Source organism: Peromyscus californicus, unplaced genomic scaffold (assembly GCF_007827085.1).
Source record: "Peromyscus californicus insignis strain IS unplaced genomic scaffold, ASM782708v3 Scaffold_20__1_contigs__length_68692818, whole genome shotgun sequence".
Taxonomy (NCBI): domain Eukaryota; kingdom Metazoa; phylum Chordata; class Mammalia; order Rodentia; family Cricetidae; genus Peromyscus; species Peromyscus californicus.
The window spans coordinates 34,595,553-34,620,133 of NW_026294503.1; the positions used below are offsets into that span (position 1 = coordinate 34,595,553).

Below are 24,581 nucleotides of genomic sequence, written 5' to 3' on the forward strand. Positions count from 1 at the left end.
TGTCCTCCCACACATCCCCATCCCACCCTCCAGGATCCTGTTCCTTAGCAGTCAGTGCCCTTACTGTAACTGCTGACACCCTCTGAGGCTGGGACTTGAATTTTCGCTGTTGTTCCACCAACCTTAGGATGAGGGCTTCTATTTGGTTTTCTCCAACTTATGCACTTTGGCTGCTGGAGAGAAGAGTCCCTTCTAGACCATGCTTCCTTTAGACAGTTTCTGCACATGTGGAGCTGGTCAGTTTTATGACTGAGCTCCTTGCTGTCCTTCACCATATTCTGAGATGCTAGAAATTGGTTAATTTTTATCACAGAGCTCATCTTTTCCTTTGTCAGTTTATCTAGAGATGCTGGGAGCAACTGACCACCATCATCATTTTCCTTATTTTTTTTCACAAATTATCAAAAGTTTTATATAGTCAACAAATTCATTGCCTTTCACAATTAGTAAATCAGGATAATCCAGTGAGTTTCTCTGCTTAAGTTTATAAAATAGTTCACACCATGGGCTTTTAATGCTCTCTTAGATGGAGGGGCTTCAGTAACTATAGGTATTCGCAAAAGGGAAAGCCCATTTCAGATACTTAAGAAATTCATCTTTATACTTCTGTTGGTCTAGAACCACTTCTGGTACCAAAATCTGTATTATTCAAGGTTCTCTAGAGCAGTGGTTCTCAACCTTCCTGGTACTGTGACCCTTAAATACAGTTCCTCATGTTGTGTTAACACCCAACCATAAAGTTATTTTTGTTGCTACTTCATAACTGTAATTTTGCTGCTGTTATGAATCATAATGTAAGTATTTTTGGAGATAGAGGTTTACTGAAGGGATTGTGACCCATGGGTTGAGAATCGCTGTCCTAGAGAAATAGAATGTATAGAGGGAGAGAGAGAGAGAGAGAGAGGGAGGGAGGGAGGGAGGGAGAGAGAGAGAGAGAGAGAGAGAGAGAGAGAGAGAGAGAGAGAGAGAGAGACTGATTGATTTTTTTTACAGGCTGTGGTCAGCTAGTCTAACAATGGCTACCTACAAATGGAAAGGCTGGGAATCCAGTTGTTGTTCAGTCCGTGGGGCTGGATGTCTCAGCTGGTCTTCAGCATACATTGGAATCCCGAAGAAGCAGGCTCCAATGCCAGTGAAGGAATGGATTTGCCAGTGAGAATGAGAGCAAGCAGGCAAAGAAAGCAAGCCTCTGTGTCCTTTATATACGCTGCCAGTGGAAGGTGTGGCTCCTATTAAAGGTGGATCTTCCTACACGCACACACACACACACACACACACACACACACACACACACACACAATCTGGATTAAAAGTGGGTCTTTCCACTTCAAATCATTTAAGAAAAAAATCCCTCATAGTTGTACTCAGGCCCTTGAGTTTTAGTTAATTCCGGATGGAGTCAAGTTAACACCCAAGAACAGCTAACACAGTTCATCAGTCCCTAGGGAGAATTCAGCAGTCAGCATTGGATTCAAGGGGTTTGGATTTCAGAGATAGGACCTGTCGTCTGCCATCCCTCTTCCTACTGTGGGTGCTGATCATTGTGTGTTTTCCCTTAAAATGGTGAAATGGACCATTTGTATTGTGTGTGAAGCGCGCAGAGCAGGGAGTCCGGTGGCTTTTGCACCTGGCTGGGCCTGTGCCCCTTGCCTCTGCTTTTTCTGGTGCCATTGCTGCTTCTGTTGGAATGTCTTGTTTTTACTTAATTCTGTAGGGCACTTTGCAGTAGAGGAATCTTTCCTTACTCTTCATTTGGGTTTGCATCTTGATCAATTCTTGGTGCCACACAAAATTCCTTTAGCCCTACTTTCGAACCTCAGACAATCACTGTCACTGAGGTTTTGTCATTCCAAGCTTCTCCTGACATAGAAACAGCACTTTTCACAGCCTCAGTGCAGGAGAGGAAAGGAGGAGGAGCAGATGTGCCTATGTTCACAGAGCCTCGGGACACTTGGGGGTTACAGCTCTCAGAATACTGCTACATCTCGTTTCAAACCAGACAGGGATTGTTAGTTGTTCACAGTAGCTGACGTTGAGAGGTAAGTTCACCAGAGAACACACAGCGACGCTCTTAAAGCTGAGTAGAACATCTGTATTGCTGGCTGGCAGCTGCATGGGGAACTTGCCCCAAGCTTGCATCCCGGAGCCGTACGGCTCTCTGTCTTTTATTCACAAAAACCTCATCCTTGTTAGCAAGAAGCAGAACTACAGAAGCCAAAAGCAGAGTTGGTGCATTTAGGGTCTTTCCACTGGGGGACTTTCCTGGGACCACTGACTTAGCCTTTGCTCCAGTTTTGGCAGGTGGTGTAGCCTACATGCTGGGTTTCAAAGCCTGAATGGGCCTTGTAACATGGCATCAGTGCTGCTAAGGTCTGGGGCCTGCTAAGGTCTGAGGTATGGCAGAAACAGGCCAGTGAAGTCAAGAGGGATCTACGTCATGTTGCAGCAAGGGTGAATGTTGGGTATTGCAGTGAGTATCACACACGCATCACCATGGGCTGCTCTTCTGTGCTTGCACATGTGAAGTAGTCACAGCCCTGCATTCATAGAATGGAAGGCAGCCAGGGGCAGTGCAGAAAAGGGCCTGCAGGAAGTGGTTGTCGAACAGGTGTACTGTCATATCTTTGCTGGAGGAAGAAAAGTTTATGTGATTTGTAACAGTGAGAATGTGCTCCACAGACCTGAGCATGGTAAAAACCCATATGTGTTCTTTAAAGAGAGAAGGAGGCGGCTTGGCCTCTGATGGTAGAGCATCTGCACTGGAATGTGGAGTCCCCTCCTCCTTAGTCTGCCTTTGGCTACCTTCCTAAGCATGGGCATCCTGCTCTGTAAAGTGATGTAAGAAATGGAAACTCCTAGAATGGAAAGAGAATCCACAGTCCTGTACATGAGGAATCATTGTCCCTAAAGTCATAATAATTAGGTCGGCATTGCTATAAGTGATATCCCACCATTCATTGCTTCTCCTTGCCTTTGCTGTGTGGCTTTATGTGTGCTGAGCCCAAGTGGAGCTTTGTTAGCAGACCTGTCGCATGCTTTCCAGATTGCTTCAGGTTGCCAGAGGCCTTACATGTCTGCCACTTTCCACCTTCCCTGCCACTCTGTTCCTCAGAGGCGGTGTGGACAGCCCTCTTTGTCCTCTGGCCTCTTGTTATGTCCATAACTATATGCTTTCTGCAACGAGCACAGGAGGGGCAGTAAGGTGAAGTGACACCAGTGTGTTTCCTTTCTTTGTTTTCCCTGTGGTGTGCCGGAGTTTGACTGCCTGTCTCTGTGCAAGTTCATGGCTCCTGTAGGTGCTTCTCTCTCAGTACCTCCCTATCTCCCCTACTCTCTGTCTCCTGTCCTGACTCCCTCCTCCTTCAGCTTGTGCCAAGTGTTACCCCTGACCCTACCCCGCCCTTGCTCCCTCATTCCTCTCCATTTTAACCCCTTGAGCCCTTCATGGTTCTTTATTGCTTTGGTTATTCATAGCTTTGTTGCAGTTTTTAAAAAGGTTAGTTTTATTTTACATGTTTGGGTATTTTGCCAGCATGTATGTAAGTGTACTGAGTGCATGCCTGCTCCCCACAGATGCCGAAGTGGGTGAGGTTCCCTCTGAACTCGACTTATTTGGATGAGTGTGAGCCACCATGTGGGTGCTGGGAACCCAACCCAGGTCCCCTGCAAGAGCAGCCAGTGCTCTTAAACACTGAGCCATCTCTCCAGCCAACATGCTTTTGGGTGCGGCCCTCTGTGAAACTGTTCAGATGACCCAAATTTATCCATTTCTTTCTGGAATCCGTTTTCGAGGTCAGTTCCTCAACAAGAAAGAAGCTCCAGAAAGGCCATGCTACATTGTGAGAGTTCCAAGCTGATGTGTTTCATAAAGAAGTCTAAGTTCTGTATGCGCTCAGCCCAGGAACTTGTTGCTTCTTTAATGCATTCCTTTCCATTCTAGCTTGTAACAAAAATACACAACTCCCCCCCACCCCCACATACATACACACACACACACACACACACACACACACACACACACACACACACAATCCACATGATTCATTGGGTTATTGTTTCCTCAATAAAGCCTATGAATGACCTGTTGTTGATACGTGTTAGGGGAGGCCTAGATTTTTGAGTTCTGACTCTCTTACTAATTACGTGATTTTTAAAATCATCATGGAAAATTGTGATTAACATCCATCTGAGACACTGGGGTGGAGTGAGAGCAAGCAGCTGAGACAGTACACAAGGTGTAGGTGATGCTTAGAATGCTGAGTCAGTGTCATCTTCATTATTTGAAAGTCAATGTGTGAGGGAAAGCAGTCTGCTGGGTAAGACAAACCTTAAAAGAACTAACAGCTGAGGAATCATCAAAGAACAGTGTTCAGGTACTTGAAAGTTGTCTCACTAGAAAGTGGGATTTAGGCTACATGCAGTGCTTTGTGTCCCAGTATAGGAAAGAAGGCTAAACACCAGTGCACCAGTGTGCCCCAGTATAGGAAACAAGGCTGCCAGCCTCAGACATGGTGGTACACCACAGGGAAGAATGGAAGGGAGGTGGAGTTTGAGGAACCCCTTTGTGGGGACTTCAGCAGGACATTCAGTATTAGCTCCCATGCCTCTTTGAATATGGTGTGTACCTCATTGGCTGCTCTTTCCTTACTCTTTACACTCTTAAATGAACCAGGTTCATGTCCCATTTGCTGCTCATTCTAAGAGTTAGCTCTCCCCTTTCTGTGTCTTTACCCACCCTATCTCCCGACCTGTCTGCTCTCACTTTCTGTGCACCGCCCAATCCCCTTTCCTCTAGGACACTTCTGCTGCGTCAGCTGACAGTTACTGCAGCTCTCTGTTTGTTACTGAACTGTCACGGTTTCATCTCGACATTATGAACCTGGCCTGCCTTCTCATGCTTCTGTCCTTCTTCCTCCTCTACATGGATCGAAGAGACTCACCCAGGGAGTCACCTACCTTAATCTGTCCATCGTTCTGTGAGAACCCAGGGCCAGGCATCAAGACCTGGCATCTACCTACTGCCTCCGTGATAGCAAGATTTTGTAACATTATAAGAAAATCTATGAGATCTTAGTAAAAGTTATGATTCTCACTGTGTCGATAGAGTACCCTTATAGTAGTGTCTCCTGAGGCCACATCCCCTCACTGAGAAATCCACATTCCTTTGCCTGTAATTCTTCTTCACCAAATCTTTTAAGAATTTAGGCCTGGATTTTTCTCGTTTTTAAGTAATCTTGCACATCCCAAGCTGTAAGCTCCTTTCTGTAGCATTTTGTGCATAATATTACATTGGTCTCTGCCTTGCTCTGTGGATCCCCTTCATACATAGTATATCTCAGAACTAAATAGGCTTTAGATAAATGCTGCTTAGTATTCTCTCTCTCAGGACAGGTGAATGTCAGTTCGAGTGTTACAGCTCTGGAGGGAAAGGTATCCCGACTTATCTGGAAGTCAGGCTATGCCTGAAGCTGGGGTGAGGGGGGGATGGTCTCCCCGCAGGATGTAGCAATCCTCCCCTCCTAAAGAGAGACTTTATTGCTGAGCTTTGCTCCACCTCCCACCCTCCCTTAAAGCAGCTTCCCAGCAGAGCTCTGATGTTTCTTCTCTCCAGCCCGAGATACTGTTTTCTTTTGCTTCATTCTGCTATAGGGGAAACCCCTGCAGAAATGTAGCAATCTCCTCCTGCTCCAGTGAAGAAAAGTTGTTACTTTTTTCTGTTCAGCCCCCTAAGGGTTTTTTCTGACCAGTCCCCCTAAGGGGGAACCTCAGCAAAGGTTCTTCTGTTCTGTACCATGGAAAGAACTTTACCTGAAACTCTTTTAAGAGAGAGATTTATTTGGGAAGGAGGAGTCCAGGAGAGTGGCTGCGTCTGCCAGGGTGGGAAAACCCAGCCAACAACTGAACAGGCAGAGGACCTTACATAGGGCTTCTTAGGGGCGGAGTTTCTCCGGGGAGAAGATTTTCTGCTCAGGGATTGGTTAGTTTTCCTGCTCAGGGATTGGTTGGTTTTCCTGCTCAGGGATTGGTTAGTTTTCCTGCTCAGGGATTGGTTAGTTTTCCTGCTCAGGGATTGGTTAGTTTTCCTGCTCAGGGATTGGTTGGTTTTCCTGCTCAGGGATTGGTTGGTTTTCCTGCTCAGGGATTGGTTGGTTTTCCTGCTCAGGGATTGGTTGGTTTTCCTGCTCAGGGATTGGTTGGTTTTCCTGCTCAGGGATTGGTTGGTTTTCCTGCTCAGGGATTGGTTGGTTTTGTTGGTCAGGGCAGAGTTGGCTCTGGTTTCAGGGCCAAACTATGTTTCTTTCACTGGCCCTTTTTAGCCTTTTGGTTCTAGTTTTATGCCAGGTATATTTCTTTCACTTGCTCTGGTTCTAGGGACAATGTGTGTTTCTTAGGTTTTGGATTCAATGTAAGACAAATTGCTAAACGGTCTTATTAATAAAAACCTGGAGCCAGATGTTGGGGTAAAAACTGAGAGATCAGAAAAGCAGAAAAAAGCCATCCACATTCTTACCACACAGAAATCCTCAGCCAAAGAGAGCTACTTCCTGTATACCCATGCCTATATGCCTTTTTGTTCTGCATCTCACTTCCTCTCTCTGCCCAGGTACATCATCACTTCCTGTCTGTCTGTACAGACCTCCAGACCTCTATGGTTAGTGCTGGGATTAAAGGCATGTGTCACCATGCCTGGCTCTGTTCTCTAGTGTGGCCTTGAACTTACAGAGATCTGGTTGGATCTCTGCCTCCCAAATGCTAAGATTAAGCCACCATTGCCTGACTTCTATGTTTAATACAGTGGCTGGCTTTTTCCTCTGATCCTCAGATAAGCTTTATTAGGGTGCACAATATATTGGGGAAGACAATGTATTACCACACCACAGTTTAGGGCTAAATTGTTTCTTTCACTGGCTCAGATTTCAAGGCCATGGTAAATTTCTCTCACTGGCTTTGGATTCAGGGTCAGAGTGCTAGATATAGTGCTTCCAGGTTGGAAAGCATGGTAACACAAGGTAGCATTGTGTGGCTGCTGGTCCCATTGGACCTTCACTTGGACTGGAGAGCAGATAGGAAGTTAAGCACAGTATAAAAACCTCAAGCCCTCTCCAACCCGTGACCCACTTCCTGCAGCAAGACTCCATCTCCTATGCTTCTATACTCTTCTAAAACATGGGAACAGCTGAGGACCAAAGGTTTAATCACATGAACCCATGGGGACATTTCACATTCAAAGTATAAACTGAGACTAAAGCAGAAATCATTACTGGAACCGTGTCTGAGATAACAGAGGTTTGCTTGGGAACAGTTTTACCTCCCTCTGTATTCTCCAAAACCTCCATCACACACTGACTAATTCTGAGTGGGAAGGTGGCAGTGTATTCAGTGAGTTGTGTGACACCAAATGTGACCTGATAGCAATGAAAGTCAGATCCCCGGTGCATCTCCCCAGGACGTCTGATGAAATCCTTGTTTGGTGACTTCATTTTTATAGCCATTGAAAGGGACACATGAATCTGGGGGGAGCTTCTCGGAATCTGAGCTGCTTTTCTGTCCTGAGTAGCATAGGCTTGAGACTATGAAACTACCAGCTGGTCTTGATTGTAGAGGTTGTCTGGTGCAGTTGAACTCTCCCTCCCCCCATACATACTGTATTTTACTGGATTTCTTGAAAACAACAAAACTACTCATAATCACCAAATATACGTATAATAAAAATTATAGTTGTTGGCCTACAGAGATGAGATAGTTCAGTAGTTAAAGTGATTGCCTTGAAAATGTGACAACCAGAGTTCAGATCTCTAGAAACTCATGTAAATGCCACAGAGGCAGAGACTGGATCCCCTGAGCAGCTTGGCTAACAAGACTAGTAATATCAGTGAGTTCTCGGTTTGATTGAGACACCTTGCTTCAATGCATAAGTCTTGGGGGAGGGAGGCAGACTATCAAGGATGATTTCCTGCACTCACCTAACCTCCATATGCACTTTCAAACACATGAAGATGTATACCCTCTCACATTCAAACAGAAGCGTGCATATACATGCATGCATACCACACAAACATGAAAAATGGGGAAAAAAATCTAATTGTCTTAAAGGAAATTTTAGTTTACCTAGTTTGTTGACTTATATGTCAGAGATTATTTCTAATTACTATATGAATAGATAATAAAAATGGGATTTATTTTCTTTTACTAATTACAGCTGAAGTCTTGGATTATACTCAGTGAAGAAGCTGACTTTTGACTTGCTGCTGTTTTCTTAATTTATTCTTTGAGAATTTTAACCATGTATACAATTATGATAATATTCCCCTCCAGTTCCCCCAGGTTCCCAACATGTCCCTCTCCAAACTACAGGACTGACTCTCTGTCCCTCCCTCCCCTTCCTCCCTCCCTCCCTCCCCTCCCTCCCTCCCTCTCTTCCCTTCCCTTCCTTTTCTCCCTTCCTCCCTTTCTCAATAATCCACTAAGTCAAATCAATGCTGCTCCTAAGTGCATGGGGGGTGGGCCATCCACTGGATCTTAGTCACCCTACCAATAGCCACCCGCCCCCAAGAATTATTCTCCCTTCCCCAGCATCTGTAAACTGCTACTGACTCCTCCATTAGGTAGGGGGCCTTTTGAGTTCCTCCCCCGTCCACATTGGAATTTCAGCTGGCTTGTTTTTGTGCAGGTAACTGCAGCTGCTAATGAAAGCTAACCAGTAGTGAGGAAGTTTCTTTGTAGGGTTATCAGTTAATTTCTTTATGTCCTTTGACCAACATGTGTGGTGTCTCAGCAATTGGGTCTTACCTCGGGGTTATGGTGGGTTAGCAAGAGCAATGGTGGAGCCTGGGTTATTTTGTGGGTCTTACCTGGGGGTAATGGTGGGTAAGCAAGAGCAGTGGTTAGCCTGGGTTGTTTTGTGGGTCTTACCTTGGGGCTATGGTGGGTGAGCATCAATGGTGGAGCCTGGTTGTTTTGGAGACCTCTGGGGAGGTGTCTTGTGCCTGATTCTGCAGTTTTGTTTAATAGCTTTGCCTTCTGGCAGCAGCATTGTCCATTTATGCAGGCTTCCTCCATTTGAACTACTATTTAAAAAGTACATTTGAAATTATCTTACCTACTGGTAAGCTTCCGTAAAGCGTTTTTTGTAACCCTTAGTTTTGGCTAATTCATCTCCTGCTCCTCCACCCCCTTTTACACTTACACCTTTAACCCCCACTATGTCATCCTTTCATACATCATGTGTTCTGTTCCCTCCAATTGCATTTTAATTGGGTTATAAGATAGGTTTCCATACACCCTTCCTCTGGGTTACTCCAAAGGACCCAGTGCTTTTTATTGAAGAATAAGATTATTAATTTATCACACCATTGATTCTGAAGTTTTCCAACTTGGTGTTGATTTATGGGAAATGCCTGAATGTTTCTCATCTTCAGATTCTTACCTTTCTCCATTTCCTTCCCCGCCACTCTACTTCCTGTTGCAGTGTTTCCTGGCACCATGGGACCTCTAATGCCAGTCAGCTTCCCAGTGATCCTGTCTGGAGATGGAGTGAGAGTGGGACGTGCACACCCCACCCAGTGCACCTGCATTCTCCCGGGGCAGAGAGAGAGAGAGAGAGAGAGAGAGAGAGAGAGGGAGGGAGGGAGGGAGGGAGGGAGGGAGGGAGGGAGGGAGAGAGAGAGAGAGAGAGAGAGAGAGAGAGAGAGAGAGAGAGACACACACACACACTATTGGGTCCAGAGTCTCAAAATAATGGGGGACAGACCACCAAAGTCTATTAAACCAGAAGCAAACTCAAGTCCAGAAAAAAAAAACAAAAAAACAAACAAAAAACATCACCATGGGCCAAAAAAGCTTATCAGCTAGCTGAGACCACAGCCAGAGTTGGATTTTAAGGCTGTGACAGTTGGAGGGAGGTTATGAACCCCTTCTTTTTTTTTTTTTTTTTTTGGTCTTTTGAGACAGGGTTTCTCTGTGTAGCTTTGCGCCTTTCCTGGAACTCACTTGGTAGTCCAGGCTGGCCTCGAACTCACAGAGATCCGCCTGGCTCTGCCTCCCGAGTGCTGGGATTAAAGGCGTGCGCCACCATCGCCCGGCTTGAACCCCTTCTTATAGTAAGAGGGAAGGCATTAGGCACAGACTGCATGCTGGGAGTCACGTAGAAACAACTATTAAAAATCAAAAAAAAAACAAAAAACAAAAAACAAAAACAAAAAAAAAAAAAAAAAAAGCCGGGCGGTGGTGGCGCACGCCTTTAATCCCAGCACTCGGGAGGCAGAGCCAGGCGGATCTCTGTGAGTTCGAGGCCAGCCTGGGCTACCAAGTGAGTCCCAGGAAAGGCGCAAAGCTACACAGAGAAACCAGAGAAACCCTGTCTCGAAAAACCAAAAAAAAAAAAGTTAACTTTGGTCCGGGCAGTTGTTGGCTATAAGAGTCAAGGGACTTAAAAGTTCACCCCTGGCTGTTGACAGAGGAGCTGGCTGTAAAGCAGACAGTCATTGTTAGCAGTTAACCTTTAGAGCTGATGACTGTCGATTTTTATCTCTTAAGCTTATAATTTTATATTTCTATAAAATTCTGGACCCTTCAACACACACACACACACACACACACACACACACACACCACACACACACACACACAGAGAGAGAGAGAGAGAGGCAGAATGATATATGCAGTTTGTCCTCCTTTATGCACTCATGTCACCCCCAGTTCAATCCCTCTCCCCCCCACCCCAGCCTTTTGTCTCGGCAGTTGTTGGGGGTGAAAGTCCACAGTACTTGCTCTGGAAGCACCTGTGTCTCTTGTACACAACCAAGTGCTGTAGACAGTGCACAATGAGAGTGAAGCTGTATGCTCTTTCTGGATCCTGAGCCCTGCATGTGGCAGTGCTAGGCAGTAGGTGTTTGTAGAAGTAGGCTTTACATTAAAGAAACTAAAGAGAGATGCTGCCTCCATTTTTCCCACTTAGAGTAATAGCAGTCCCTATGTGCTCTGTGAGGATCAAGCTAGGAGGGATTAATTTTCCTGTTCCTGCTACTTCCCTGAGGAAGGAGAATCAGTGAGTTTTAGAAGAACGAACCTTGAAAGAAGATGAGCTCATTCCAGCTTCATGGGGAAGGGGATGGGGGCTCATTGCAGAAGACACTTGCAGTGGTCCGTGCTGTATGAGGAGATGGCTGTAGTTGGGGAGCTGGCAGTTAGGGTCATCTAAGTTTTCCAAACCAACTTAGAGCCAATTTTTAAAAATTACAAACAAATAAAAATAGAACTATAATTAGATATCTGTCCACCTTCTCTCTCCTCCCTTCAACCCTCCTCATGCCCCCTTATTCTTCCGATTCATGGCTTGGAGCCAATGCTTGACAGTACAAGCTTTAGAATGCCCCAAGAGCAGTGGTTAGGGCACTGGTGCTGTGTAATGCTGAGCTGAGAACAGGACACGGGAGTCCCCGGGGGGCTTAGTTATTGACTTTTTGTTCATTTGTTAATTTTGTGTTTGTCCATTTTTACCCTCATGAGCACGTATAGCCAAGGGCTGCTTTGAGAGCCACAGTTTGTACCTTTTTCATTTATGAAGATTTCATTGGTAAAATGGGAGATGTGTCACTACTTGAGAAAATTATGTCCATTTAACAGTCCTCATTTCTGCATTTGCTGTCCTTCCACAGTGGGGCGAGCCCAACTCCACACCTCAGTTCTGGCTCACGTGTTTCATGGGTGTCTTTTTGCCTCCACAGAAATAGAAAAGTTTCAAAAAGGAGAAGGCAAGGATGAAGAGAAGTACATTGATGTGGTGATAAATAAGAACATGAAGCTGGGGCAGAAAGTGTTGATTCCTGTAAAGCAGTTTCCCAAGGTAAGACTGGAACTGTGGGCTGCTCTTAGCCTGACCCCCAGGGAGCTGATGCTCGAGTTAGAGGCTCTTCGGGCTTCACATACTTTTGGAGCTAATTCAAACTTTTTAGTGAACTTAGTGATTTGATTTTCTTGTTTGACTTTGGTGTAAATTGTAGAATCATGTCACACTAGCCATGTGCACAGCCTGCCTTTCTTTTCAGCTTCCTCCTTTAAAACGTGAAATTGAGTGGTTTAGAACTGCAATTGTTGATGTGAATGCATGCATAAACACCTGTTGGTTCACACTTTCTTTCAGGTGATGTATGTGGTCCAGGCATACTGTTGTTTATACCATTGTTCATTTCTTTGTGTTGCAGAGTGATAATCCTGACCTACAGTACTGGAGCTAGTTTAGATAGTTTTCAGTTTGATGTCATTATTATTACATTGCAGGACTGTTTTATTACGAGTCATTTTCTGCAGATATTTTCATTTGTCTGGCCAAAAACCAAGTATTGAAATGGAGCTATGTTCAATTTTTCAAAGAATTCCAGTTCTTCTTTCTCCCAAAGTAGTTCCACAATGTGAGGCATCCATAGGTAAAGCGTTTGGAGTGTGCCTGCGTGTGCCACATCTGCAATATGTTGCACTAGTGGGGTTTTGTTGTTAGCATTCGTTCTGTTGTTATATGTTGGTCTTTTCTTGTGTTCTGATGACTACCAGCTCTGTGTATTTTGTGCCTGCTGTGGGAAGGGCACATGTTTGACCCGTTTATCTGTTGGCTGCATGTGTTTTGATGACTGACTGGTAGGAGCTGTTTATGGGCCCTAGGTACAAGTCTTTTATTATCATTTTAGTTTTCACATTAAGGGTGGTGTTGCATGTCAAATGAGTTTTGTAAATTGTGTAACTTAGAGGTTTGCTGTGGGTTTCCTGTGTCCTTCAGCAATCCCTTTGTTGGAAACGTAACCCTGGACTTGACTGTCAATCATGTTGTGGGACTTTTGGAAGGTGCTAGGATTAGACAGTTCATGAAGGTGGGGCCACTTTGATGGCATTAGTAGCTTATACAAACAGGTAGAGAGAGACTGGAGAGACAACTCAGTGGGTAACATGTTTGTTGCTCAGGCACGAGGCCTGGAGTTCAGTCCACATGTAAAGACTGGCTGTATCAGTACGCTTTGTAACTTTAGCAGTGGGTGCAGGAAGCCAGCCACTCTAGCCAAAATCATGAGCTGTGGGTCCCCTAAGAAAGCCTGTCTGAAAAACTAAGGGCAAAGCAACCTAGGAAGACAACAGGTATTACTTTCTGCCCAGACACCCATGGGCACCTGACTCATCCATATACTAAAATAAAATAAAAAGAGAAAGGAGGAGGAGGAAGAGGGACCCAAACTACTGTGCTTGCTCTCTCCATGTGATGTTTGCATCCATGTTGTACAGGAGCACGAAGGCCCGTGGATGGTAAGTTGACCACTCTCCAGGGGACAGCCACACAACCAAGGATATGTGGGGAGCATGAATTGGTCTTGAAAGGTTTAAAAAAATGTAGGGGGTGGGGGAGTGGGAGACACAAAGATGGATGGGTAGGGAAGGGGTGTGTGTGAAGGACCGATGAAAAGTAACACACACATACACAATTGCTAATTCTGGTACTCTGCTCTTCGATGTCTCAGCCTACAGAACTATTAGCAATAAACTTCCATTCATATAAGTGCCCTCTGTTCAGGTATTTTGTTATAGCAACAGAAGAGGGAATGAGGCAAACGTCAAGCTTGTTTTTCCCTGTGAGAGTATTTGCTTTTCTCTTCAGGACTTGATGCTTTCTGTCTATGGATTGACTTAGCACCTTTGATGGAAATCAAATGGCTGTGGAAGTGAGGTTTATTTCTGTGTCTTTGTTCTGTTCCATTGATGTATTTATAGATCCTTATGCCAGGACCACGCTCTTGTTTACTGCAGCTTTTTATGGAGAGACGTGAATTTAAAATTGCTCCAGCTTTGACCTTCTTTTCTGGATTACTTACATATTCTGGATCTTTTACAGTTCCACATAAATTTGTGAATTCGTTCATGGATTTCTGCACAATGACCTGTGTTCTGGCTGCATTTGTGTTGTGTCTGCTGACGGCTCTGGGGACTGTGCCCTCTTCCCAGCTCTAACTCTTCTGTATCTGAATGTGATTTGGCTATTCGTTTATATAGACATGCTCAGATTCCTCTTAACAACATTGCTTAACTTTCCTAGTGTATTGTCTGTCTGAAATTCATGATTATTCACTATCAGAAATAGGATGTTTCCAACTATTTGTCTTCTGAGCTTCTAACACAGCATTTGTTAACCTTATTAGCTGTTTTTTCTTTCCTTTGCTAAATTACTGGTTTTATTAAGTTCTTCTGTTAGGATTTGTTATATTATCATGCTGCCTGCATATGCAGCTTTACTTCTTCCTTCACAACATTCGGGCCTCTCATATTTCTGGTATAATACTGGACATAGGTGGTGGGGGTAGCAGCCCTCTGCTTCCCCAAAAGAAGAAAAATGTATGATTCTATTATCTCTCATCATGGCTTTACTTTTAGTCAAGAAAGATTTAAGAACAAATGAATAGGAGTTTTTAGGTTTCACGTAGTTGCCTCTCCCGTTCACCCTCTGTTAAGCAAACCTGCCCCTGATGTTTGGGTAGAATCAGGACAGAAGTCAGATGTTCCTGTTACCTAATGTTGTCACAAGTGTTGTGCTCCATTTTTATAACCCAGGAAGGTTATTGAATAAGCAGATTAAGACAGTCTTAAAAGAAAAATATTAGCCTTTAAAATGCAAGGTAGCCTATATGCTTTTGTTTAGACTTCTGATTGGTCAAAACTTAGATCTAATGCAGTGAGTGGTTCTCACCCTTCCCAGTGCTGTGACCTTTTAATACAGTTCCTCATATGTGGTGACCCCAACCATAAAATAATTTTGTTGCTAATTCATAATTGTAATTTTGTTATTGTTATGAATCATAATGTAAATATTTGTGTCTTAGGTGACCCCTGTGAAAGGGTCATACTTTTTTCTTTGTTTGTTTTGTTTGCCCCATTTACTCCAAGTACTGTTTGCATGTTTTTCTGGGGTGTGTGTGTGTGTGTGTGTGTACGATAGAGGCTCTTGATGAATGTGTGAGTGCACCATGGTGTGTGTGGATTTCAGAGAACAAGCTTGGGTGTGGGTCCTGGCCTTTGACCTTGTTTGAGACAGGCTGGCTCTTGTGGTTGGTCCCAGCTGCTTACTCCAGCTAGCTGGCCCACAAGCTGCTGGGGATTCTTCTGTCTCTGTTTCCCATCGCTGCACCCATTTTTCCCGGCTTCTGGGGATCACAGTCAGGTCTCTAGCCCTACAGGTGTTACCTCCCTTTATGCCATCATGAGCAGTTCAAGCAGGTGCTGGAAACTCGTGGGCATTTAGTTCTGAAGTCCTGGTCATCTCATTGTATTAGGCTAGCATTCTCTTATCTTGATGAAGAGTTGTGTTGTCTGTCGTGTTGAGTAATTTTCAGTTGTATCCTGGACATCATAAATGTACATTCTGGCAAGTCTCAGTTCTGGTATACTTCTCTGAAGGACACTGATGCCTTGTTGGTAGTTAATTAACCAGATTATATTCAGAGTGCAAACTATTAATAAGAGTTGAGCTCTTTCCTTTGCTTGACTTTGCATCTAATGGCAGAGTATATGGTTACAGGCAGCTGGTGATCTTGGCAGATCTTCTGTTCTAACCCTTTCGGGCTTCTTCCTTCAGAATGTGCCTATTTTCTGTCACTTTCCTGGGCTCACAATCGTTGGCTTTGATAGTTTGTTCAGACTTGGACAGTTTATGGTTGACTCCTGTAGGTATCAGATTGTGACCAGCTTTACTCACAGACTTGGGCAGATACATTTTTATATAAATAGAAAGTATGGACAGACTTTTTTTTTTCATTTTTTGAGACAGGGTTTCTCTGTGTAGTTTTGGTGCCTGTCCTGGATCTCATTCTGTAGACCATACTGGCCTCGAACTCACAGAGATCTGCCTGGCTCTACCTCCCCAGTGCTGGGATTAAAGGCGTGCGCCACCACTGCCCGGTCTGGACAGACTCATTATTAAGCAAAGGCGGCACATGCAATGGATAGAATGATTAGCAGACACAGCAGCTCCTTTTAATAATATTCGGGTACATGATAATTACTCTGAAATTGATACTTCATTGTATATGAGTTCTTGTGTGGAGTAGTACATGAATAGAGCATCTCAAAATCTCAACTCCTCCTGTTCAGTATCAGCTTTGATGAGATAGGAAGGCATGTGATTTCTGTAAATAACAGATTCGAGCACAGGCAATTGTTTCCAGTGTCTGGGGCAGGCTGGAACTCACCAGTCAGCATTACCTAGCCACCACCTTCAAGCAGCATTGTAGGAATATGTGTACGAGCTACAGAAGCTCCTGTGCTGGTGTCGGTCAGCTGTCAACTGGAGGAGAGTGGAGGACTGTCCTGCGGGAGTAGCTGTAGGGACAGTACAGTTCCTTATGGAGTTGATGCAGGCTGTAGGCTTTGAGCCTCTGCAGCAAGAGAGAACTGGTGGGTGTGGAATTCTAGTTAATAAAGAGCCTTAAACTTACTGAATTATTTTCTCCTGGCGACTGGTCTTATGCCTGACATTTGAGGGTCTTTTCTGAGTTGGGTTTGTTATGGGAAAACTACAGTGACTCGGTTAATTGGTTTCAAACTCATTTGATTGGGAAATATAGGTGACTAGTTAATGCTTAGAATACACCTGGCTTTAGAAAGACAAGAGGGTCATTTTGACACATTTAAAGAATGCTACTTTGAGGAGGTCAACTCTTGCAGAGGTCAGCCATGTCAGGATAACAAGTAAGACAGGTTGACATTTGGGGTTTCCCCCTGATGCTAGGGCATGCTATGTAGGTCAGATGCATTAAGGAAATTACAAGCTATTTCATTTGGTTAGGAAGATTATTTCAATAAGATAGGCAGATTTGAATAGAAGACATGAAGGAATTGGTTAAGGAAGAGAGTGTAGGATTTACTTAAGCTGGTGGGACTCTATACTCTTCTAGACTAGAGTACCTTTTGAGGTGTCTTAGAGGAAGCATGTCACATGCAGTCACATGTTGAAGGGGGATGCTGTGGACCATGTTAAAAGATGGAGTTGTAATGTTGAGTTATGGTTCTCTGTCTACACAGTTGACTTCCTCATCATCCTTGGTAGATACATGGCAGGATGTTCTGCTGGAAGCTGAGATCACAGAGTACTCAGCTTGTATAGATTATTATTCTTTTCCTGTGCAAACATGCATATTCTTATGGGAATGTTTAGCTCATAGATTAGTCACAGTCAGAGATTAACAACAATAATACAGTTGAGTGATTGTAATACTATGCTGTTGCAGAAGTTACTTAAAACTTATGAATGGTTTATTTCTAGAATTTTTTTTTTTTCAATTACCAATTTTGGTCTGAGCCAACTGGGTTAACGGAGCTTTCAGAATGAGACACAAAAAAGATGGGAAATTCTTAATTTTAGTAATTTGATGGCTGTTTTTAAATATCTCTCGGTATTCTAACATGCTCACTGTACTGTTTGTGGTTAAAAAAAAAATCTGATTAAAAAATCTGTGGCATTGAGTGTTGGGAATCGAGGTGGTTGCTGTTTTCCCAGGAGCTCTGTGTTTTAGGTAAGCTTCCTATCTTAATGTTAGCAGACTTCTTTCCTTTCTTTCTCCCTTGGTGCGTATTACAGACAGTTTCAGATCCAGCTATTGGGTTGTTTACTCCATGGAAATTGTTGGTTTAGTTTCTCTACATGGTGAATATATGATGTGGGAAGAATACATTAAAGGCTGAGGTTTTCACAGACAGGCTTCTTCCTCTGAGGATTTATGTGAAGCTATTATTTTAAGTGTAGAGCTGACAGTTTACCTGTAAAAATAAGGTGGTAATGTGCAGTTAATTATCTCTGTTACTTTAACTAGGAGTTAGTTTATTTGTGGGGAACAGTACAGTTTTTTGTGAATTTAAGTTTTTGGACCTGATGATGAGCCCTAGGCGTGAATGCTCCATGGTCCTTTACCCCCAGTCATACTGTATGGTTCTTGAAAATGCATGGGAATGCAGTGTTATGATCACATGCATTGACCATCACTTTAAACATTGTTATTTCTTTGTTGTAACATGTAATATCCTCCTTTTTAACATTTTGATACATGCGTTGGTAATTATATTGCCTTGCTATACAGTGGATCACACAAACTAATTCCTCCTGGTTAACCAAAACTTGTTAGCAGCATCTCCCCTTCCTTGCCTTTTCCCTACCCAGTTTTTAAGTACTCACCTCTCTTAGAGTCCACACAAATCATGGGATTTGTATCTCTGTAGCTGGCTTGTTTTATTTAGCATAAATCTCTTTATGTTCATCTATGTTGTCACAGTGATGTGATTTTTTTTTTTTAATGCTTTACCATGTTCCATTCTGTACATATGTCCCTTTTTAAATCCTTCATTCACTGGTGGGTCCTTTGGTCGTTTCTATACCTTGGTAGTTGTGGCTAATGCAGTGAAGTTGGGACCGCAGACTTCTCATTAAGATGCTGATCCATCAGCATCTGTATTAGAGTTTGCAGTGCTGTGATGAAATACCCAGTGCACGGGGCTGTAGGGAATGGGGATTTGAGCCACAGTGGCAAAGGTTTCCATCCATCATGGTGGGCTGCAGTCGCAGAGCAGAAGAGAGCAGCTTACACTGTGGGGCCAAAGGGCAGAGACACAGGTGGAGATGGAGAGATGGAGAGGCAGTACACCTGCGTCACTCGCTTCCCTTTTTCACGCCGCCGCCGTAACTTCTACCACGTTGAGAAAACAAGTGGTTACTTCGTAACCGCACAGCACAAGGTACGTTTGCAGAGTGGAAAGAAGAGTTGGTGTTAGGAGCTGGTGTGACTTTGTCTTGTATGCAGCTCTTCTGTCCATCAGCTCTGAGCATATCTGCTCTTCTTCTCCAAACGTCCTGCACTGTCGACAGGCTTGGTGGCCACAACTGAACTCCATAGGTACTCGTGACTGTTTTGAGACTTTCCCTATTGTTTTGTTTTTCTTCATTGCAGTAAACAAGTACTGCGGTCTATTTGAGTGTCTGTGCCGCAAACCAAGGCATCATTTTTGCCTGTTTGCTACCACTTTATTAACCCCGTCCCACTCACCCCTCAGTTATTGCCTCCCTTGACTCCCCTTCCTCTTTCTGTATTTTCTTGTCACACTGTGTGAATGCTGTCATCCTCACCCACACTGTTGTAAGAGCCTTTATCCATATCAGTTTCTTGCCTTTGATTTTAAATCCTTCAATTAATCTCCCGCCTTTTTATAAGTGGACTGATATGATTTCTGATTTTCTGGATTAACATTTCCTAGCTATCTTATGTACATCTTCCACTGGCAAATTCAACTTTGATCAGATGGTGATGAGAGATACGTAAGTTAGGAGTCTCTAAAGTATGTGCCACCTGCACGTGTCTGTCCACATCTTTGCCACCTGCTCATATAATCTGGAGAAGTTACTTGTGATCTCCATTTTTTTTTTTAAAGATTTGGTAATGTCTAAGTACACTGGGTTCTCTACCATTTACAAATCCCATGTTAAAAGCCACACTCGATGGAGCAGTGCTGTACTTTACCACCAATAATAGTTATATTTGCGAGGAACATTAAGACATTTAAATAATAGCATTTATTGGCAGCTTAAATATGTTATAATAATCTTGGTAGCAAAGAGAAAATTGGCATAAACTGTTGAACAGTGCTATTAGATTTGAGGGGCAAATAAGCTTTAATTTCATAAGTATTTACTGAGAAACCATTATGTAGGAAAGATAGAAAAATCGAAGTGGGTTCTACAGAGTCTAAGAGAATTTATAATGTTAGCAGTGGAGAACATTCATTTCATTAAATAATATAGGCTCAAGGGTGAATTAATGTAAGAGAGGGAGTGGGACAAAATTTGAAGGAGCGATGGGAGGTTATTTGGAGAGGTTATAGGTGCAGTGGGAATGTGATAAGAACAGTTTCCTCAGTTGAAATTATCTCTGTACCCAGTTTGTTTTGGTGAGTCCCACACCCATTGTTACCACTGACTTTTCAACCAATGGTAGTAAAGCAGTGGCATTTTAAAGACACAGACGTGCGTTTTTATAAACCTTCGTACATGGAAGGTATCGGGTCCTGGGCATGCCTAAAGTGATAATGCACAGGAGGTGTTGATGATGGCCATCCCTGTGAAATGTACCAGTGGGCCTGCTTCCACCTGATCCTTACCTATCAGTTTCTGGGCTCTTCAATTAATTTTCAATGTGTACTTTGTATTATGTTCAAACATTAAAAAATTACCCAAACCCTCTTGTTCTTTAATGTAATTCAGCCTTATCTCTAGAGAATATGTTAAGATTTCCTGATCCTGTAGCTCCATTGTTTTATATTGTCCTGGGATGTATATTCATTTTAAGAATTTTAAATACACATTAAAATTTTATAAGATCCTTGGGTAGAAGATACTCTTGGTCTGTTAGCACTGATATTCCAGAAACCTAGTTCCTGTCATCTGTTCCTGTTCCTATTCTATGCTTGGTTGTACTTAAGGCCCTAGTAGTTACTGATGGAAACTTGAGTATTTAATTTGGGTTTATGTTTTCCACTCAATTTTGTATGCATGAAATGTTGCTTGCCTCCTGTAAACAAGATTTTATACTAGGTTGTTGTTGAGGTACAAAGATTAGTGAGACAGGGCCTTTAACCACAGAGAGACCTCTGCCCTGTTCTCAACTCGAGCAAACAAAGCAAGTAAGCAGGTAGACCTTCCCAGTCCTAAAAACACCATGGTGTTTGAAGCAGTTAAGTCTGCGGGGTTGATTGTGGCTGTCCAATCAATTCCATCTGTGATGGTGTAGCATGCTGTACTGTGCCAAATGACTCCAAGTCAACACGCATACGCTTTGTCTGTCCTGAAATGCAGCTTCCTGGGGTAATAGCATTGGCAGGACTGAATCAGATTAGGCTTGAAGAACTGACGGACAGTATCTGTTTCCCTAAACCAGCCATCCAGCCCACTATTGTAAGTGAAGTCCAGTATCCACAGCCAAAGGACAATCAGGGAAGCCAGTGTAGACTGTGGTTCCCAGGATCCAGCCAGCACTGGCTTAAGGGAATAGGGCACCCCAGAAGTGAATCTGCTTACCCCCATGAACATGGCTGTAGCATCAAGTTTTGCCACTCTATCTTTTGCCTCCCAGTTCCAATGTGGATTGTCTCTTCTGAGACCCATGTGGAAAATGGATTGCCTTTCTGGGGGTGTTGGGAAGTGGGGCCTTAAAAAAAAAGATAAATCTTTGTCAGGAAGTGAATTCTTGCACTCTGGACTGAATTAGTTACCAAGAGAGGTGGTTGTTACACAGCTGGGCTACCTCCTCAGCATGCCCCAGCTTGCTAGCCGTCTGTGTTCTTGCAGTGTTAGAGTGCAGTAAGGGGCCCCTTCAAAGGCAGCCTCCAGAACGGTGATCCTTTGAAAACCACCCAGCCTCACACCTTCTGTTATAACAGCAGCACATGGCTCCAGTTGACCTTTCTCTCCTTGTGTAAGTCTCTAAATTGTGAGGAAATAAATAAAATGGCTGTTGTCCAACACTGTTAAGTTTGTCATAGTTTGAATGTAACAGAGTTGATCCATGTAATGGTAAAATGGAGCTCTCTCTCCACTTTACTCAGTGAAGTCATTAAGGCTAGGAAAGAACTGATTCTCATCTATGCTTGTACTGTTTCTTTAGTTAACTTAGATAATGTCTTGGTAAAGGTTTCAATATCTGTAATAGAATATAACCACCATATTCTATGTAAGTGTGTTGGATCAAATGGTTTAGCTTCATTTAAAGTGTTGTATTGGGGCTATAGAGATGACTCAGTGGATAGGAGTGTTTGATGCTCTTCCTGAGTTCTGGTCCCAGCAGCCATGTCCAGTGGCTCACCACCACCTCTTCCAAACATCTGATGGAACAAAGGTCGTCAGATCTAGCAAGTGCAAGTTCAGTGAGTGAAAGGCATCAGAAACTGCCAAGTGTCAATGAGCTCACGAGTTGATCCCTGTTGTTAGTGACAGTTCACCAAGTAGTACTGCTTCTGCTTAGCTGTGTGGCCCTGGTGACCCTAAGCTCTTTATTCTAGTGCTCATTCCTCATGCTCACTTTAGATTATATACAGTGATGTATAATGATGTTGCAGAAGGACAGAGGGATTGTTGAAGAAGAGATAGGGGCTCGTGGTGGCTGAAGGCAAATGCAGAGCTGATATGGATGCAAGGGCAAGTGTCTGCAGGGGACCAGAGAAACATTGTTGAGGATGTGCACAAAATGGACAGGGTAAGAAGGATGTGTGTTTGGATGGCTCCTCCTGTGTTCTCCTAGCACAGGCCTATCATACTGTGTGCCTTTAAGTCTTTTTAAGGTTTTGGGTTTTTTTTTTGTTGTTGTTATGTATGGGTGCTCTGCATATATGCCTGCATGCCAGAAGAGGGCATCAGATCCTATTATAGATGGTTGTGAGCCACCATATGATTGTTGGGAATTGAATTTAGGACCTCTGGAAGAGCCAGCTAGTGTTCTTAACCGCTGAGCCATCTCTTCAGCCCTTTATTTAAGTTTTTAAAATTACATTGTGTGTGTGTGTGTGTGTGTGTGTGTGTGTGTGTGTGTGTTGGAACTCTGTTCATTCCTTCTGTGTAGATCTGGAGGATTGAATACAGGTGAAGAAAGATGTGGCTTTCTCAACATAAATGAAAAAAGGCATATACTAAGGTTTCCTCCTCTTACATGATCTTGCATCCATCCTTGGTCAGGTGTGTTCAGATTTGTGTTTTCTGGTATGGTTTTGATATGGCCTTGTGTTGGTGACTGCTGGTGGTCTATGGTAAGTTATACATGGTGATGCTTTACTTGTGTGAATACCCTGGCTGGCTATTCAGTCTGCACTGTGGGTTGTTTTGCTTTGTACAGAAGGAAGTTGTTTGCTGCGTAAGCAAGATGTAGAGTTTTTCTCTCAGCATGTACATTCACAGTGGAGCCACTCAAGGCAAGGCACAGCCTGGAAGCCATTGTTTGATACACCGTGGGACAGCTTAGAGTGAACAGGAGGACCCAACACGGGAAGCACATTTTTTGTTTTTAAATTTGGTTTGTTTTGTGCTGTCAGTGATCAGATCCAAGGCCTTTTACATGCTAGGCAAGTGCTGTCCCTCCAAGCATCAGCCCCAGTGACAGGACCTTCGTGTTTTGAAGTTCTTTTTTGACTTCTTATCCAGAGTGCTTTTATTTTACAGTTTGACTGATACAGATGTGGCTTTCCCAACATAAACAACAGAAGATGGATAGGTGCTCAGGTTCCTGATGCTAAAGTCTTTACTTTACTGCTTCCCCTTCCCCCCCTCCACACTTTGTTCACTTCAGGGTTAGTTTGTTTATGGAAGAGCATGGAGGGTTAGGAAAGAGACTGGGTGTGGAGATTTCAGAGTTGAATAAAGTATATTCTACAGTACCAAGAGTCTAAGGGAATGTCTTCAAATAGTTTGGTTTGTATAGCAAGAAATTCAGGAGTGAGTGGATTCAGAAGGTCAAGAGAGGCTTCGAGAAGAGTGGATGGGGGCTGGTAGACAGTGAAGGAGCACCAACAAAGGCCTAGGCTGCACATGGCATTGGATTTACACAAGGTTTGTTCCTTTCATGTATTTGCCATTGCTAAAATGTTCTATTCATATTAATGTGGAAAGTTTTAGGCAGTGACCCAAACACAATGAGGACGTGATTTCCAGCCTCCTGGGCAAAGGAGATGCGCAGAGGTCTTGGCTGCATGTGTCTATCCTCTGCTCTTCCCTGCACTTCCCTTTTCTGTCCTAAAGTCACTAATTCTGTTCATTCCCTTTTCCTCTCCAGTCCCCCTACTGATTCCTGTCTGAGAAACTCCTTAGTATCCGTGGCTTTGCCTGTGCCCATGCCTTCTCACTGAGACAAGGGGCTTGCAGACAGCTTAGCCCATGCCTGACTGTCCCGGAGGCCATTCATGTTTTTGGTCTGTCTCTGTCTTTTAGTAGATATCATCATCTATGTGCGTGTCACCCTTGTCATTGAGCAGACCTCAGTACTGGCAACAGGCTCTGGACTGCTTTTGTTTCTCACTCGGCACATAGACAATGTTTTGCCCTTCTTCCCGGAGGTGACTGATGGGTTAGATGGTTCTGGGTATTTCAGGAGTGACTGCTTTCTCCTTGTCCCCGGTTCATCAGAGAATTGTGTATTAAGGATTCTCCCTTTTCTTCCCTATGTGCTCTGGGAACAGAATTATCCTTCAAGAAAATGTCAATCTTTATAATTCAGTGACTGAATTATACCCTCATGCTATCGCAGATGCCTAAGTATCGAGGCTTTCTGTGTGTGCCAGGGACGCTGTGGGGTTAGAGTTTCCTGGGATAGATAATTTGCAGCAAGTACAGCTATTTTTTTTTTCCATTTTAACTCTCTCTCCAGCTCTCTCAGCCAAGCTTCATGGACTGTGTTGAAGCATGGTGGCTACAGCTTTGATGAGTCTATGAAGGAGAATGCTAAACATTAGGACATAGGTTCAAAGAATAGTGGTACTACTGTTTTCTAATCAGAGACCTGCTATGGTCAGCTTTCTCTTTCAAAAGG

At 43.6% G+C, this 24,581-nt stretch overlaps 1 protein-coding gene across 5 annotated transcripts in view; it reads left to right on the forward strand.

Annotated features, from left to right (window-relative positions):
• Positions 1-24,581, forward strand: part of Khdrbs3 (KH RNA binding domain containing, signal transduction associated 3) — a 175,370-nt gene that overhangs the window by 52,624 nt on the left and 98,165 nt on the right. For all 5 annotated transcript variants that reach the window (XR_008220522.1, XM_052747943.1, XM_052747942.1 and 2 more), the window contains exon 2: positions 11,727-11,845. Coding sequence is in view for 4 of the 5 variants with exons in the window: in XM_052747943.1 (XP_052603903.1) it covers positions 11,727-11,845 (119 nt within the window). In the remaining variant the exon portion in view is untranslated. The remainder of the gene's footprint in view (positions 1-11,726; positions 11,846-24,581) is intronic.